This window comes from Petaurus breviceps, unplaced genomic scaffold (genome assembly GCF_028583685.1).
Source record: "Petaurus breviceps papuanus isolate PSGF00001 unplaced genomic scaffold, PetGlider_PUasm1.0 90845, whole genome shotgun sequence".
NCBI lineage: Eukaryota > Metazoa > Chordata > Mammalia > Diprotodontia > Petauridae > Petaurus > Petaurus breviceps.
The window spans coordinates 925176-937063 of NW_027187359.1; the positions used below are offsets into that span (position 1 = coordinate 925176).

General features: G+C 52.3%; 2 protein-coding genes across 2 annotated transcripts in view; one reads left to right on the forward strand and one right to left on the reverse strand.

Annotated features, from left to right (window-relative positions):
• Positions 1-377: 377 nt before the first annotated feature.
• Positions 378-10569, reverse strand: MATN4 (matrilin 4). Its single transcript, XM_069071846.1, has 11 exons — positions 10188-10569; positions 7145-7259; positions 6262-6834; positions 5595-5717; positions 3495-3617; positions 3278-3400; positions 2885-3007; positions 2334-2747; positions 1796-1948; positions 958-1062; positions 378-785 (listed from the first exon to the last, which is right to left on the reverse strand). The coding sequence occupies exons 2-11, from the start codon at positions 7215-7217 to the stop codon at positions 727-729; spliced, it is 1869 nt and encodes a 622-aa protein (XP_068927947.1). The 5' UTR covers positions 7218-7259; positions 10188-10569; the 3' UTR covers positions 378-726.
• RBPJL (recombination signal binding protein for immunoglobulin kappa J region like) overlaps positions 7945-11888 on the forward strand; it is a 15556-nt gene continuing 11612 nt past the window's right edge. Inside the window, exons 1-2 of the mRNA XM_069071848.1 lie at positions 7945-8051; positions 10156-10264. Of these exons, the coding sequence (XP_068927949.1) occupies positions 8030-8051; positions 10156-10264 (131 nt within the window). The 5' untranslated portion in view covers positions 7945-8029. The remainder of the gene's footprint in view (positions 8052-10155; positions 10265-11888) is intronic.

An 11888-nucleotide genomic window follows, 5' to 3' on the forward strand; every position in this document is an offset into this window, starting at 1 on the left:
ACAGCTCCGCCAGAACTACAGGCTCCCCTGGGGATCGCTTAGAGGGAAACTTCCCTTTTCCGTTTGCCTCTCCCCTACAACAGGTCTCTCTCCCCAGCGCAGCTCATAAGGAGTCATCTGTTCTTCACTGAATAAACAAAACGCTGGGAAACCGGGCCCCGCCAGCCTGCGCCCCGCACAAAGCGCCTTTCTCTCCGGGAGACGCCTAGGCGCCGAGCAGCTCTGTATAGCGGGAGGCGGGGACTGGACTCCATTCTCCACTATCGGTGAGGTGCTGGGGTGACCCTTGCAGGGTGGGATGTGGCAACCCGCCCGCCTACTTTCTAGCGGTAGGACAGCAGGGCTAGACACTGGACCAACACACTTACCATAGCAACTGGAAGAGAGATCAGGTTTTTATTTTTTATATTTAAAAGAAAAAAAAAAACAATGACATAAATACACAATGAATGGAAGGGCCTGGGCCCCAGCCAGGGGGCACTGTCATTGGAGTTCCGACGCTGAAAGTGCGGCGAACCCAAACTTTTTTGCAGGTGGACCCTGTGCAGCTCTCTGTGAGCCTTAGTCCCACTGAAGTGTGCGAGAGCGACGCAGGCCTCCGGTGCTTTTCAAGCACGATCTCCCATTTGTGGAGGCTGCCAGCACAAATGGTCCAGTCCCCAGGATGAGCGGGAAGGAACAGAAGAGAGGCTGTAAGCCGGCCTGGGTCCGAGCTGCTGCCGACCCTCACTTTTGGTTGGCTAACTGATTCTCCAAGTCCTCCAATCGAGCGGTCAGCTGGATCAGTGGTGGTGTTAAGGAAATTCTCTAGCCTTTATTCCCCTTCCCAGCCTCAGATCCCTACCCCAGGCTAGACCTTTCCACTGGATCTTGGAATTCCTCTGGTACCTCACCACCTTGGGACTGTCTGCAACTTCGGGCCCCGCCCCCGTCCCCTGCCAGAACTCTAGAGGATATGTTTCTGCTCCAAACTCCCCAGCGCCGCCAGAGCACTGCCTTGAAACTCCACGACACTCTCGCAGTCGCACGGGCTGCGCAGCTCAGTGACCCCTTTCCCCTCCTCTGCAACCAAAGCATAGGGAGACCAAGTTAGCAGTACTTCCTATGTGTAAGCTGACCCTGGGGCACACAAAGATAGCTAGCTCCCCAAAACTCCGCTCCCCAAATCCTACTCCGTTCAAGCCCCAGGACTGGAGCTTTAGAAAAACACAAAGGACCTTTTCTAAATACAGCCCCTTCGTTTTACAGATGGGAAAACTGAACCCGGTGAAGGTGGAGTACGGTGCCTGCACATAGCGAAGTTTTACTAATTGCTTGCTGGTTGGTTGATTGATTGATTGAAGAGATTTGCCCAGGCTTACAGAGATAGTAAGTGGGGAAGTAGGGAGTCTCAGATTTTCTGACTCCAAACCCAGGGCCCTTGCCATCCTACACCAACATCAAGTACAACCCCACCTGCCTTCGTTTTTACAGAAAAGTCAATTGAGGCTCAGAGAGAGGAAGAGACTGCCTAAGGTATCAGAGCAAGTTAGCGGCAGGGGTAGGGCTAGAGGCAGAGTGGAGAACCTGCAGCCTCGAGATTACGTGTGGTCCTCTAGGTCCTCAAGTGCGGCCCTGTGGCTGAATCCGGAGGACCTAGAGGGTCACATGTGGCCTTGAGGCCACAGATTCCCCACCTCTGGGCCTAGACCCTTAGTTTTTAATGCCACTATACCAGAGGGAAGAGGAGGGAGACTGGCAGCACTAATTGGGGCTGATACTGGATGCCTTTCTTCGTTAGGGAGGCTGTTCTCACCAGGACAAATGTTGACTTTCAGGTTCTCCAGCATGTGCGTCATGGTGCTGAAGTCAGGCGAATAGGAGACGTGTTGCTCTGGGGGGTCCGACGCGATCTCCCTCAGCTCCTCTTCTACCGCCTTGCCTACCCCCACCGCGAACATGATGATGCCTGAGGACCGAGGACACTCAGGGTCAGAATCGAGGGGAGAAACCCCGGATCCAGGATCAAAGAATAAGCTTCTGCCCCTCGACTTGGGAACAGGCAGCATCCCCTGAATGTATGCACCCCTTCCCTGAGGGTGGTATCCAGAAGATCACAGAGTTTAGAGCTGGAAGGTTTTCCAGCCCAACCCCCTCATTTTATGCAGGACGAAACTGGAGCCTGGAAAGGGAAGGTGACGTCCAAGGTCACACAAGTAGTAATGGTCAAAACTGGGATCAGAGCCCATATCCTCTGACCTAAGGGTTCTTTGCACTACTAATCGATTCCCTCTTTTTCAAGGGAGACTTTCAATGCAGCCCTGAATCTCCCCGCCCCTCCTCTTTGATCCTACCCTCCTCCTTGGCCCGGGTCGCCCACACTGAGATGTCATCCTGGGAGCGGCCATCGGTAAAGACAAGGCCGACGCGTGGCACATTCTGGACTCGGGGCCGAGCTCCCTGTGCCTCGGAGAAACTGTGCTCCACCAGGTGGCGCAGAGCCAGTCCCGTCATGGTGCCTTTCTCCATATATTCGACCGCCAAGACAGCCTGCTTCACCTCGTCCGCGGTTCCGTACCGGCCCAGAGGAAATTCGGTGCGCACGCGGCTTGAGTATTGCACCAGCCCCACGCGTGTCCCCTCAGGGGACACGTCCAGGAAGTCCACTATCTGGTTCACGAAACGCTTCACCAGCTCGAAGTTCTGGGGTCGGACGCTCTTGGAGCCGTCGATTACCAGAACCAGATCGACGTGGCCCGCTCGGCACCCTGCGGGAGAAGAAGCCAATAGAGGGACAGGTCTGGAGGGTGCCACCGGGAGTCTCGTAGAAAGCATCAGGGTCCAAAAAGTCTCCAATTTTCTATGTAGGGAGTTCTCTTGCGCGCCCTTCCCCCTATTAACTCACTGTCACAGCTCTTTCCATCAGCCTGGAGCTGCCGGCCCTCGGGGCAAATGCAGCGATAAGAGTTGCCCGAACTCACGCACTGAAACTCACAACCGTGGTCCACACCATTGCAGTAGTCTCGGGCTGAAATAGATATCCGTCTCCATCAGAGTGGAGCGACCAATGCTCCTGCCCTCGGACCTTGACTCCAAGGGATTCCACCCTTACCCTGGGGCATAGGGGAAGGCCTTTTTTCTCCAAGCAAGCTTTCTTCATCTTCATCTCCACTGCTTTCTTCTCTCCTCTCCTTTCTCCTCATACATCTTCTCTTTCCACCTCCCGCCTACCTTTCTCCTAGCTACCCCCACTTTCTCAGAGGCACGCAGGCACCCAAGCAAAGGTCACCCTCCTTACCCTGACAGCGCCTCCCATCCGGCTGCAGGTCAAAGCCTTGGCGGCAACGACAGCGAGGCCCCTCGGGGAAGCTGACACACTCGTGCTGGCAGCTGTGATTTCCGAAGCTGCAGTGATCAATCACTGGCAAGAGGGAAGACAGAGAAGGCCATTCAGCATGGGGACACGCAGTAGCGCGAGGCCTGCTGGGGCCACGGGCGCCTCACTTCTCACTCACCGGTGCAGCGCCTCTGGTCCCTGTGGAGGGCATAGCCCTTTCGGCAGCCGCAGGTGTAAGAGCCGTCGGATTTGATACACAGATGCTCACAGCTGTGGGTCCCTTCCGCACAGTGATCGATAGCTATGAGAGAAGAGAGGTCTGTCTAATGAAATTCACAATTTTTCCTGATCCCTCTCCCGAACCTCACCCTCCACCCCCAATTCCTAGAGCACATGGGATCTCCATTTCAATGGTGAATTGAAGAATGCTGGACTGAGAGTTAAGAGACCTGAGGGCAAAACCTAACCCTGACACTTTCTAACTTAACTGTGTAGTTTCTCCATCTATAAAATGCCAATCATATTTGCACTACTTCTCAGCCCTGTCAGTAAAACCCTGTGATGCAGAACCTTGAGCTAATACTACCTAGTATGACAGTTAACTGTAGACATTTCATCCCTCTTATAAAACTTGAAAGCCTTCCTCATCTTCTGCAGGGTATGGATCTCCACTAATAAGGAGGTAGTCCCATATGCCCTTTGGGGTTATTTGGGCCTGGGGTTACAGTCCATATCCCCGGGTTTAAGCCTAACTGGAGCTTCTGCAAAGTATGGCTTAATGTGTGTTGAATTGAATTGTGGGTAATCCCTCTCAAACACTCCCCACTAGGTCTGTCAAGAAGCTCTTTGGTCAGAGCCTGTCTTATGTGCCCTGTTGGGGATCCTAGAGTGGGCACTGAGTAATTTAAGACATGAGCCCTGCCTTCTGAGAGTTCATTATCTAATGGGGAGACAAATACATGCTCAGAAAGAAAAACAGTGAATGACTACATACATACATACATACATATACATATACATACATACACACATAATTGTAGGTATGGGCACTAAGCATCTAACCTAATGGTTATGAATGAAGTCATTAAGCCTACATTGAGTTGTGCCTTTAACATATAACTTACTAGCTGCCAGACCATTGGCAATTCATTCAACCTCTCAATGCCTCCGGCAATTCTTTAAAACCACATGCTGTGATTGAATTACAGAGGTGAATTCATGGAGGGAATTTCCACACTGGAATTAAATTAAAATAAAGCTATAAAGACTTTAAGGAGGCTGTGCTGCCAGAACAACAAGTTGAAACACTTCCCTACTTTGATCCTCAATTCTCTCACCTATTAAATGAAGGTAATATTTGCATTAACCTCCTCACGGGGTAGTTGTTGAGGAAAGTGCCTTTGTTAACCATATTATCAATAAAAAAAAAATGGGAAAAATAAAATAAGACCCAATGAGGAAAGCCAGCCAGGGGCATTTCAGGTTTTCTGAGCAGGGCAATGTCACAAAATCATAGAATGCTACAGCTGGAAATGACCTTAGAGGGTGAAATAATGACTTGTCCAGTCCTTTAATTTTGCAGAGGAAATTAAAAATCAAAGATGGGAAGCAACTAATCAGGAATAGAACATTGTTCTCCTGACTCCCAGGGCCTAGTGCTATTTCTAGGTCCCTGGGGTGCCTGAGGATGGTGGTGTTTGTTGTTGTTCATTCCTGTCAAACTCTTCTCAATGTCTTTTAGGGTTTTCTTAGCAAAGGTACTGGAGTGGTCTGCCATTTCCTTCTCCAGTTCATTTTACTGATGAGGAAACTGTGGCAAGTAGGGTTAATTGCTCAGGGTCAGACAGCTAGGAAATGAATGAGGCCAGATTTGGACTTAGGAAAATGTCTTCCTGACTCAGGTCCATCATTCTATCCACAGCACCGGTTAGCAGCCCCAAAACTGAGGCAGAGATCAAGTGAACTTGCCCAGGGTCACACAGTTAGTAAGTAGCTGAAACTACTTGGGTCTTCCTGACTCCAAGCCCAGCTTCCTATGTGTTGCCCTACCTAGCTGCTTCTGATGGCGGTTAAGCAAGTTTAATCTTTCTCTCGTGTTTCACATATATTTGTGTTCATGTCACACGCATCTACTAAGCTGTAAACTCCTAAATGGCAGTGACTGGGGTTTGTCATCTTTACATCACCAGCACATAGAAGGATCTTAATAAAAGTCGAATTAAATGGAATTGATCAGGTCACAGTGGGACTTGACTGTTCCCTAGAGGAAGCATCTCACCAGAGCAGCTCTTGTTATTCGGGGCCAGATGGTAGCCGGGGTTGCAGGCACAGTGGAAGGAGCCCGGTGTGCTGATGCACAGGTGCTGGCAGCCGTGAGTCCCGTCTGCACACAGGTCTACGCCTGAGGACACAGGGCCATAGTGGGGGAGGGGGGTGTCAGTTGTGACTTCTCACTGCTTTCTGAGTTGTCCCGGCCCACCCCACTCTCACATTGGTTGAGGAGAAAGAGAGAGCTGGAGAGGAAAATGTCGTAAGATGGGGAAGAGCCAGTAGACTGAATGCCCCATGCAGAAAGTCCCAGAGCTGGGAAGGTCCTGTATCCTAAATAGAGGGAGTGAAGCGTGCATGCATAGTCAGGGCTAAAGGCCAGCAGATCCGAGTGGGGTCTGTGTGAGAGTCAGAATGCACTTTCTGGCATCGTAGGAGAAAGGACTTAAAGTAGGAGAGGGAGGAAAGCAGTCAACCTAAAGGTGAAGGTCCCGGGGTGAGTCAGTAAATGGATGGGGCAAATAAATCCAGTAAATGGATGAAGGCCCTGAATAGACAGGGGTGGCTTAAAGAAGAGGGAGTTGAGGGTCTGCCCTTGGGAGGTTGCGTGTGGCTAGATCGGGGCTGAGTTCCCCAGTAAGAGGCCTTCTCCCTCTCGAGGCCTAGCCCTTGCTCACCACATAATCGGCCTTGAAAATGGAAGCCGAACTGTTGTATAAGGTCGAAGGACTCGACGAGGAAAACATGCTCATCCAGCGGAGGCGATGCCATAGCACGTAGGGAACCGATATCAGCACGCTGCACTCCCACCGCGTAAATCTCGATACCCCGATTTCTTGCCTGGGCAGCAACCTCGGCCACCCGGTCCTGCGGCCGTCCATCAGTCACTATAACAGCTACACGAGGTACCTGGGCCTGCGAAGGGCGAGCGCCCTCGGAGACGCTAAAGGCTACATTCATGGCATACTGGATGGCCAGGCCCGTCATGGTGCCCTGTGCCAAGGGCACTATGGCATGGATGGCACGTTCCATGTCCTCTCTTCGGAAGAAGGCTCCCAGCGGGAAGACGCTCTGCACCTGACTTGAGTACTGGATCACCCCAACGCGGGTGGCATTGGGACCAATGTCTAGACCCCGAATAATGTTCACCAAGAAACGACGCATTGTCTCAAATTCAAAGGGGCGCACACTACGGGAACTGTCGATCAGGAATACCAAGTCGAGGGGTCCTGTCCTGCACTTGGAGCCTGCTGAAGAGGAGGGGAAAAAGGCGGGTGATTGGCGACTTTCCCAAAGAAGATGACCCCAGGGAGCTAGCTGTGAGCTTCACCCTCTCATGGGGTAGGGAACACAGGAAGCCAGTAAATGGCCCAACCTGGTACAAAGAAGGAATCCTGAGCCTAATGGTAGATTCCTAACGTCTGGCCCAGGGCTCTGCACACAGCAGTATCTTAATAAATAATTGAATGAATGAACGGACCATTAGCTTTCCATTTCGGTTCCCTCACTGTCCCTACCCCCAGCCCCCCAGACTGTGGTAGAGCAACATCCTCAAATAACCTGGAGCAGCTTGCGGTTCAGCATTCACAGAAACGAGGAAAAGGATAAGCAACAGGGCGCAGGGAAGCCTCATGGTGCTTTCAAAGAGTGTTCGCAGAAGGAGCTGGGACGTAACCTAGAAAAGAAAGGCCAGGAAGCTGAGTAGTCGTTCCAAGAGCCTGAAACAGCGAGGCCCCGCTTCCTGGCACTTCCCCTTCTCTCCCCTCCGTTACCTGCCATTGCTCGGGTCTACTCCCCTTTCCTCCCCCCGCCCCCCATTAAGTATGAGGCTGACAAGGCGCTTCTTTGTGCAACTTCCCTCCCACCTCCAGTCCCCCCCCCTCCCCTCCCGCCCCACACCTCCAATCCTCGGTCCGAGAACCGCAGACCGCAAGGGAGGGCCGCGCCCTCGGGAGGAAGGGGCCTGGGGGATGGGGCGGCCAAGACAAACTTCGGTCTAAGCACTGTTGCTAGATGGCTAGCTCCTAGAGAGCTGGGGAAACCCCATGCAGAAGCCAATTGCAGACGACCTGCTCGGCTTCCTCGCTGGCTATTCGCACCTCCTAACCCCCCAGCCTCCAGCGCTGTCCAAGGGACTCCACTCGGGTCAAACAGCGGCGGCCCCAACCCTCTCCTAGCAGCCAGCGTGGGAAGCCAGCAGCTGCGGAGCAGGTGCCAGAGCCAAGAGCAAACAAAGGGGGAGGAGGTGGGGAGGTGGACCTGGGCGGGGAGCAGTCCCGAGGCCTTGGAGATAAGGCCCCCAGAATGGATATAGCAAGACAGGAGGGGGCGGGCATGTAGCACAGTGCTGGGGGGCCAGAGGGGTAGAGAGCTTGCAAGGCCTTGTGAGAGCTCAGAATTGCGAGTAACCGGGGTTCGTAGGCCTCGGGCTCCAGGAGTGCGGCCATGGACCCCCTGGGAGGAACGGGTGAGAGAACCTGTTCCCCAACACACAGGCGTAATTGAAAGCCCCTAATCCCTCAGGGACACTTCCGGCCTGACTTGGAGTCTTCACCTTTGAACCTAAAATATCAGAGGTAAAAATCACTTCTTTTGTGGGAAGAGAAACTTAGACCCTGAGAAGAAAAGTTACTTGGGCAAGATCATGAAACCAAATTACTGTTAGCTGTAGGACTAGAATCTAAGTCCCCTGACTTCAGGCCTTTCTGCACTTGAATCTACTCACAATTTGGAATTGGGAGGTTTTGTTCAACCTATTATATGGGAAACTGTTGCCCAGCTAAACAACCCCCATTCAGAGCTGAGGTGAAGATTCCAGGCCTGCCAGAGTGTACCCGGCTGTCCTGTTTTCAGTCTTCCTTCCTTCCTTCCTTCCTTCCTTCCTTCCTTCCTTCCTTCCTTTCTCCCTCTCTGTCTCTATCTCTCTGTCTGCTTCTCTTTCACTGTCTCTGTGTCTTTCTCCATCTCTGTCTCTTTCTGTTTCTCTGTCTCTGTCTCTCTCCCTGAAGGGGCTGGCTCAGGCCCCGCCCCTCTCCTTTCACAGCTACGCCAGGCTTCCCCTAGCCCCCAGTGTGTGGCTTGGTGAATGGAGCTATTTTTAGCCAGACTTCCAGGGCCAGCTTACTAAGGGTGCTAGACTCTTCTTAGAGCCAGAATTTAAGAGGGGAAAAAAGCCCCCAAACAGTGGCTGGCTGACCTGTCCTCAGTGGGGCCCTTATGGTCAGGTTGAGGGCAGTCACATGCAGTCCTATTGAATCCAGATGTTAGAGTTGCAGGAGGAGGAGGAGTGCCAGGAGAAGTGAGCTCCTCTGGTTTGGCCGGGGAAAAGCAACAGCATCCCTGGGGGGTGCTGGGCTGGAGCTCTGAGAGTATTCATCCTTTTCTCCTGATTTCTCATGTCTCTTTACTGTTCACCTTGAGAATAAATCTAGTCCAATGGAAAAACCCCTTGAACTGTAAGTCAGGAGATAAACTAACTCGCTATGTGACCTTGGAAAAGTCCCTCCCCCTCTCTAGTCTCCATCTCCCCTTCTGTGAAATTAAGAGGTTGGTTTTTGAAGGAGTCATCCAGCTCCAGAATTCCATGTTCTAAGATCTCTTCCAGCTGTTCTATGTCCTAAGGTCCCTTCTAGCACTAGCATTCTAAGGGTCTGTGATTCAGTCCCTCTCACCCTTTCCTCATTCCACCAACTAAGTCTTCCATTTAGGGTCAAGAGACCCGAATGGGAACCACTTTGTTCCCACATGTCATCCCAAGGTCCCCCATCTCTTCAGAAACCAATCATTCCTGCCCTAACATGGAACCCTGATCCTCTAGCCTGCCATCTGACCTCTACCTTTCCTATGACTTTGAGGATTATAGACTATCAAAGCTGGGAGCGACCTTGGAGACTGTCTAGTCTGATCCTTTTATAGAAGTGGAGACTGAGGTTCAGAGAAGGAAAGTGACCCGGCCACATCACATTTGAGGGCAGAAACTGAACTAGAACCCAGGTCTTTTGTCACTGCTCTGCCCAGACCAGTTCTCTTTCCCCTACAATCATTCAGAAGAGGTTCTTGTTTGCAGAGGATGGATATCACTGGTAATTGAAACTGATATGGCTGACACATATGAGAGATCTCTGGGTTTAGGAGAAAATTTGGGGTTTCCTCTCACTAGTGACGGATGGAAGGAACAATATTAGTTCAGGGAGGGATTTAGGGATTCTCTTTCGAAGGGTGGACTGCGTAGGTCACATAGTCCATTGGGCAAGGGGTAAAGTCTGATTGGTTCCTGGAACTTTGGAGGATTTACAGCGCCGAGTGCACTAACTATGGGACCTTTAGATAAGGGACTCATATTTGTGGGGGTGCTCCAGTAACGGTAAGATCTGGAACGGGTACCATTAGGCAATGTCCCCCGGGTTATGGGAAAAGATCAGGGAAGAATCTCTACCCGAGATAAAAGAGTTATCCCCTTTATCGTATAAGGAAATCACCATCAAAGCGGGAGGGTTTTCTTGGCGGCCACACTACATTAGAGTGTTTCTCCGTGGAGTATTTAAATTAAAAGACTTGCGATTTCTGTGCAGACCCTCCGCTGCCCCCAGGGCCCCTCACTCACCTGGGCAGGCTAGAGAACTCCGAGGATCAGAGGCAAGACGAAGCAGACTTTCCGAGCCCCTTGCCCTGCTGGAACAGGTAGGGAAGCAAGCGGGCTACTTGTCCCGGATCGAAGTTGAAGGGAATGGCAGCGGCGGTCGCATTTAACTCAGGGTCTAGGGGAGCAGTCGACCCCTCCTACCGAAACGCGAGAGAGCCCCCCGCCTCGGAGGGGCGGGGGAGGGGGGACTTCACGAGCCCAGCTAAGGGGCGGGACCGGTGGTGTCTGTGCGACTGTGTGTGTGTGTGTGTGTGTGTGTGTGTGTGTGCGCGCGACTGTGTGTGTGTATGTGTCTGGGGGGGGGGACCTCTCTAAGCTCTCCACATAGAGGAACCAAGACGCATTGAAAACTCGGTCCTCTGCCGACTCACAGTCCAGCTCTACACAGGAGGGAGGGGAGGATCGCCGGTTTCTGCTGGAATGCAAGAGAATTCCAACAACACATTCCTCCTCTGGACTGCTCCTGAGGAGGGCTGGACAGGGAGCGGGAGCACTATATTTCCGAGTGCGATCCTGAGGGAAGACCTGGTATGACGATCCCAGGCGCCAGTCGGTCAAAAAATCTTTTTTGAGTACCCACTATATGCTAGGTCTTGTGCTAAGCGCTTTGGGATTTAGGAAAGCCGGAGGCGAGGGGAGAAGAGTGCCAGTCTCCTTCAGTGTCACCAAGCCTCCCCTGACCTCGGATAACTGCCCCCTACCCCTACCTAGGAATGCCCTGGAGACCCCCAAGCTCCCATAACTGGGTGTCCAGAGGAGATAGGAGTGGCTGGCTCACCACCTCCGTGACCTGATGCAGCTGAGTCATCTGAACTGAATTTGAAAAATGGTCCCATTTCTCTGTCTTCCAGTCCCCCAGGCCCACTTCAGCATAGAAATTACACTAGTTCCAGCAGAATGGTTTCGGGAGTGCTCACAAATGTGTGTGTGTGTGTGTGTGCATGCCAAAGTAGGAGCAAGTATGAAATATGCCCCGAATTCTTTTCTGTCCTGGAACCCATCTAGTATGGGTGGGATTCGGGACCCTATTCTTTCCTTCTTCTTTTTTGGGGGAGACCCTTCTACTTAGGTCCCTGGGATCCAGCAGGGTCTAGGTTGGAGCCACAATTCCTTGACCTCCCTGGGACCAGGGAGGGAAATGTAATGGGAGGAATGGCTTGAAGTTTCCAGAGCCCCACCACAGGATGTAGGAACATCTGGCTGTTGGTTTGTAGTATTCTAACAAGGAAGAAGTGCAAATCCCCACCCTCAAAATTCAGGACTTCTGTCCTATGGGATAGATTCTCCACTGGATGTCTGGACTCTGTGGTAGGGGACAGCACCCAGGCAGGGGAAAGTGAGACAGGGAGAGAAGTAAGGCAAGCATGATTTTCACAGTTATTTATTGACCACCCAAAACCCTTACTTGCCCCCTTCTCCCCTAGATTAGCTCTCTCTGCCCTTGAGAATAGCAGTGGGTTGGGCTGGGGTGGAGGGCAGCTGACATTTGGACACAAGAGCAGCCATTGTGCAAGCCCTGCTTCTTCTGTGCTGGCCTGGCCTGGCACTGAGCCACACTAGCTGGGGGGCCTAGTTTCGCCCTCGATTGGGGCGGGGCCCGGTGGGGGCCACCCCACATACTGTGGAGGAAAACATATTTATCCCCCGCCCCGCGCCACGCCC

What these genes read in the sequence shown, in the direction of transcription:
- MATN4 (XM_069071846.1), bottom strand. Translation starts at nt 7,217, where the DNA reads ATGAGGCTTCCCTGCGCCCTGTTGCTTATCCTTTTCCTCGTTTCTGTG. An exon ending in TTTTCAAGGCCGATTATGTG is followed by an intron (nt 5,718 to 6,261) that starts GTGAGCAAGGGC and finishes CTGTGTCCTCAG; the next exon opens with GCGTAGACCTGTGTGCAGAC. An exon ending in GAAAGTCAACATTTGTCCTG is followed by an intron (nt 1,063 to 1,795) that starts GTGAGAACAGCC and finishes CTTTGGTTGCAG; the next exon opens with AGGAGGGGAAAGGGGTCACT.